At 49.5% G+C, this 4,240-nt stretch overlaps 2 protein-coding genes across 5 annotated transcripts in view; both read right to left on the bottom strand.

The window, feature by feature from the left end:
- Nucleotides 1-1,881, bottom strand: part of rnpepl1 (arginyl aminopeptidase like 1) — a 10,161-nt gene extending 8,280 nt beyond the window's left edge. Inside the window, exon 1 of the mRNA XM_008426766.2 lies at nucleotides 157-1,881. Coding sequence (XP_008424988.1) covers nucleotides 157-645 — 489 coding nt within the window. The 5' untranslated portion in view covers nucleotides 646-1,881. The remainder of the gene's footprint in view (nucleotides 1-156) is intronic.
- Nucleotides 1,882-2,183: 302 nt separating this feature from the next.
- The window catches only part of abcc5 (ATP-binding cassette, sub-family C (CFTR/MRP), member 5), a 13,596-nt gene continuing 11,539 nt past the window's right edge, over nucleotides 2,184-4,240 (bottom strand). For 3 of the 4 annotated variants that reach the window (XM_008426762.2, XM_008426763.2, XM_017308207.1), the window contains 3 exons: nucleotides 3,960-4,073; nucleotides 3,728-3,892; nucleotides 3,545-3,646 (listed from right to left, as the gene is read on the bottom strand). In XM_008426762.2, the coding sequence (XP_008424984.1) occupies nucleotides 3,545-3,646; nucleotides 3,728-3,892; nucleotides 3,960-4,073 (381 nt within the window). Of the gene's footprint in view, nucleotides 3,647-3,727; nucleotides 3,893-3,959; nucleotides 4,074-4,240 lie in introns of all 4 variants that reach the window. The other variant, XM_017308205.1, reaches the window with a different exon arrangement.

Below are 4,240 nucleotides of genomic sequence, written 5' to 3'. Positions count from 1 at the left end.
CCAGTTTAAAACTAAATCTGAAACCAGTTTAAAACTAAATCTGAAACCAGTTTTAAACTAAATCTGAAACCAGTTTGAAACAAAGCCTAGAACCAGTCTGAACCCAGTGATGCAGTAGGACCTGAACCAGTCAGAGGAAGTGGTGTGTGTTCTCACCGCCGGGCCGTCCGTGGTCGTGTATCGGACGGTGACCTGGATCAGCTGTTCGGGTCGCAGCGCTCCGGCCGGCAGGCTGATGACGAGCGAAGACCCGTAATCGGTGAACGGGTCGACCCGGTAGGTGAGGGACGCCGGCTCCTCCTTTCCGTCCCCGGGAACCTTACAGTCTATGGAGTGGATCAACAGCGACGGGTGGGAGTCCAGGACCAGGGCGCTGACCCCCGGTTGGACCGGAACCAGGTCCAGAACCAGCCAGCCACTCATCTCCTTCGCTGCAAAGTTGAGCCGCAGATCCAGGTGAAAGTGGCGCAGCCGGAAGCTCCTGAAGTTGGAGGCCGACGCCACGTCCACCATGGGGCAGCGCGCGGCGCCGGACCTCGGACCGGCCGACGGCGGCTTGGGTTCGCCGGAGCAGCGTCCGCCGGACACCGGCAGCGCCTTCCGGCAGCAGCACAACGAGGGAGAGGTCTGCGTGAGTTCTGCCATGTTCTGCTGGACAGCAGAACCGAACCGGGCCGCAGATGCCCTAATCCAAGGTCAGTCCCAGGTTAAACCTGGGTTCAAACCCGGGATTATCTCAATTCGGACCAAAACCACACCTGGATTAGACCTGGACTGAAACCGGTTTACACCAAACCCATATTAGACTGGGATTAACCCAGTTACCAGAACCAAACCCGATTTTATACTTAAACTTCCTAAATCCTGGACTAAACCCAACTATGTTTGACTTAACCTGATTTGGACCAAAACAGAACCAGATGTTTTTTTAGTTCAGGACAAGCTTGACCTTCGACCCAGGAAGTGCATCTACTGGTTACCAGTACACCCAGTCCAGATTGAACCCATTTTCAATAAACCAGAACCTCGAACTAGAACCCAGCCCTGTTAAACCGGTCCGGTTGTAGTCTGGTTTACGGGACCCAGTCAGCCTACCGAACCGATAACCAGTCCAATTCACCTGCAGCAGAACTTTTCCCACTTGAACTCTGATCCAAACACAGTTTAGCGAACTGTCCAGCCCAGTTCTCCGGTCCGGACGACATTAAAACCCAGTGAATAGGTCCGGCAGTGGCCCAACGCCAGAAGGAGTTCTGCAGAACGGAGCCGAACCGAACTGGGTTAAAGGGTTCCGTCCCCTTGACCCGGTTCCCTGCAGAGCGAGCCTCGGCCCCGCAGACAGAGTTCCGGACCGTTAAGTAAAATCCATCTGGACGGAACCAGACCAGCACCGGCTCCTTCGCTCCCGGTCCGGCTCACAGGGGTGGGAAGGTTCCGGTGGACCGGGACCAGAGGACAGAGTGTCCCCGGAGAACAAAGACCGACAAAGACCGACGGAGACCGGAGGACCGCGGAGGACAAACAGGAAGTACCAGAAAGTTTCTGCTGGCCGCCAGAGGGCGCTGTGGGGACGGGGAGAGGAGAGGAGGACAGCCGGGAGACGGGAGAGGCTGCGGGGGACAAACCTCCATCCAGGGGTCTGTCCATCCTGCCAAGAAATTATAAATCAATTCCTTACGGTTCAACTATCACCAATAAGGAAAAAAGAAAACACAAATTTAAACAAAAAACAAGGAAAAGAACCTCTTCCAGAACCACTTACCTGTTTGACCGAACCGCACGTCTCAGTATGGAGCTACAAAGGAGCGTAAATTTGTTCAAAAGAAAAAAATATATATCTGAAAATAAAGTTTGGACAAAAGATTTGACACTGAAAAATGTTTTTGAAACAGAAAAGTTATAAGATTTAAAATTAAAATAACGCTTTGAAATTGAAAATGTATATTTCAGCTCTTTCATCTCAAATCTACTAAAATATGTGTGTTGGAAAGTAGACAGAACATATAACGCTGTGTTTTTGAAGTGTTAGCTGAAGTTTTTAATTCTGTTTTGCTTTTCACTCGATCTTTAAAAAAAAAAAACAGATTTATTAAGACATCGAAGCCTCTGGTCTGGTTTTGCGTTTGGTCTTGTCGGCCACCGTACCCGCAGTTTTACCCCAAAATGAAGGCACAGGTCGGGAGGAGTGTGTTAAAATGCTTTTACTGATTTTGTTCATCATGCTCTTATAAAAATACAGACACCAACACGGAGACACTTTGACAAAGACTGATCTATCACAAGAAGATTCAGAGTGAAAACATCTCATCGCTCTGCAATGACCGAGGCGGTGACGTGTTCATGACGTCACAGCAGCAGCAGCGGGTCCACGCTCCGCTTCTCAACACGTAGCGGCTCATTTACAGTGACTCTGTACCGTGTGCGTGCTGCCCCCTACAGGCACACAGCAGAAACTGCATCATGACGGCCGATTCCTGTGCAGTAACAGTGTTTGTCCTGCAGGGGGCGGCAATGCCTCCCTCTGAAAGGCCAAAAGTCTTTAAAGGCAAAGAGGTTCTGCACCTCAGACGTTTAAATTATTATTAAAAGCTCTCTACATTCCACATTAAAGCGCATCAGGCTGATTATAACGGATTTGACGCGGATAATAAAGATGATTACGTCATCATTTGCTACAGCTGGAGACGCAGAAGCGTCTCTGCCGATCTCCTCCGACAGTAAAACTAAGACGATTGGATTAACAACTTCACATCAGCAGATGCTTCATACCAGGGGTCTGCAACCATCACTCCAGCTAAATAAATAAAACTCTGCAAATGTTACATCTTTAGTGAAAACACAACAAAAACGTTTAAATAAATAGATACTATAGGAAAATTGTGGCCATTCTTAAGGAAGCAACATTTCATTTTTTTATTTTTATGTTTTAAAACAAAGAAAAAACCCCAAAACATTTAATTAACATTTAAAACCCCAGGATAGATTAATTTTATTCCAGGGGATGTTGGTGTTACCACAGAGTATTAGCGCCACGCTATAAACATCTTTTAAAATAAAATGATGTAACAATGACAACAAAGCGCAATGTTTCAACTTCATTCTTGTAATATTACAAGTTTATTGTCAGAATATTGACTTTATTCTCATGTGATTTAATTCTCTTTTAAAAGTGTATTCTCATAGTTTTATAAATCTTTTGCCCCAATATTGTGTCATGTGACGTAAACCAAAGCAGCACTTAGTTTCCAACGTAATGGTGAGAAAAATAAACCTAATAAATTGATAAAATCTAAATTTAAAAAAATTATTCTTGTTGCTGCATTTTCTTTAGCCACTTTTGGGTCCGGAGCCACAGGTTGCAAACCCCTGACCTGTACAGACGGGAAACCACAGGCTTTGACCTTTGACCCCACCCACCTCCGCATGCAGCCAGTCACACGGTGCCGCCTCCTCAGAGCGTCAAAACGAGTTCAACATGAATAAATAAAATGGAAACCGAGCAGCACCGAGGTTTCTGAGAGCAGCTTCTTCCTCATCATCCTCCTCATCCTCGGACGGACACTTTGCTCTCTGCGGCCGCCAGCATCGAACACAGCCGAGAGTTCTCATTGGCCAGCAGCTGGGCCGGCTCGTCGAACTCCGCCACCTGAGCCAATCAGAGACAGGCAGGCGTGTCACAGCGGGGTCTCGAGAGCAGCAGGTGTTCTGCGTTCTGATTGGCTCCTACCTGTCCCCGGGTCAGCACCATGATGCGGTCGGACGACAGGACGGTGTGGAGTCGGTGGGCGATGGTCAGCGTGGTGCAGTCCTGGAACGAGCTCCGGATCGTCTCCTGGATCAGGAAGTCCGTCTCCGCGTCCATGGCGGCCGTGGCCTCGTCCAGAACCAACACCTGGATCAGAACCGGGCAATCAGAGGGGAGCACACAGGCAGGGGGCGGGACAATGGTCCTGTCTCACCTTGCACTGCCTCAGCAGAGCTCTGGCCACACACAGCAGCTGCCTCTCCCCCACCGAGAAGTTCTCACCGTTCTCCACCACCTCCGACTCCAACCTCTGAGGAAGCTGAGACACCTGAGGGACAGACAGGAGGACAGACAGGAGGGGCAGACAGGAGGGGCAGACAGGAGGACATACAGGAGGGGCAGACAGGAGGACAGACAGGAGGGACAGACAGGAGGGGCAGACAGGAGGACAGACAGGAGGGGCAGACAGGAGGGACAGACAGGAGGACAGACAGG

The sequence above is a fragment of the Poecilia reticulata genome, linkage group LG13 (assembly GCF_000633615.1).
Source record: "Poecilia reticulata strain Guanapo linkage group LG13, Guppy_female_1.0+MT, whole genome shotgun sequence".
Classification (NCBI taxonomy): domain Eukaryota; kingdom Metazoa; phylum Chordata; class Actinopteri; order Cyprinodontiformes; family Poeciliidae; genus Poecilia; species Poecilia reticulata.
Note: the sequence above shows the minus strand (reverse complement) of the source record. Positions and strands in the feature narration are given on the sequence as shown.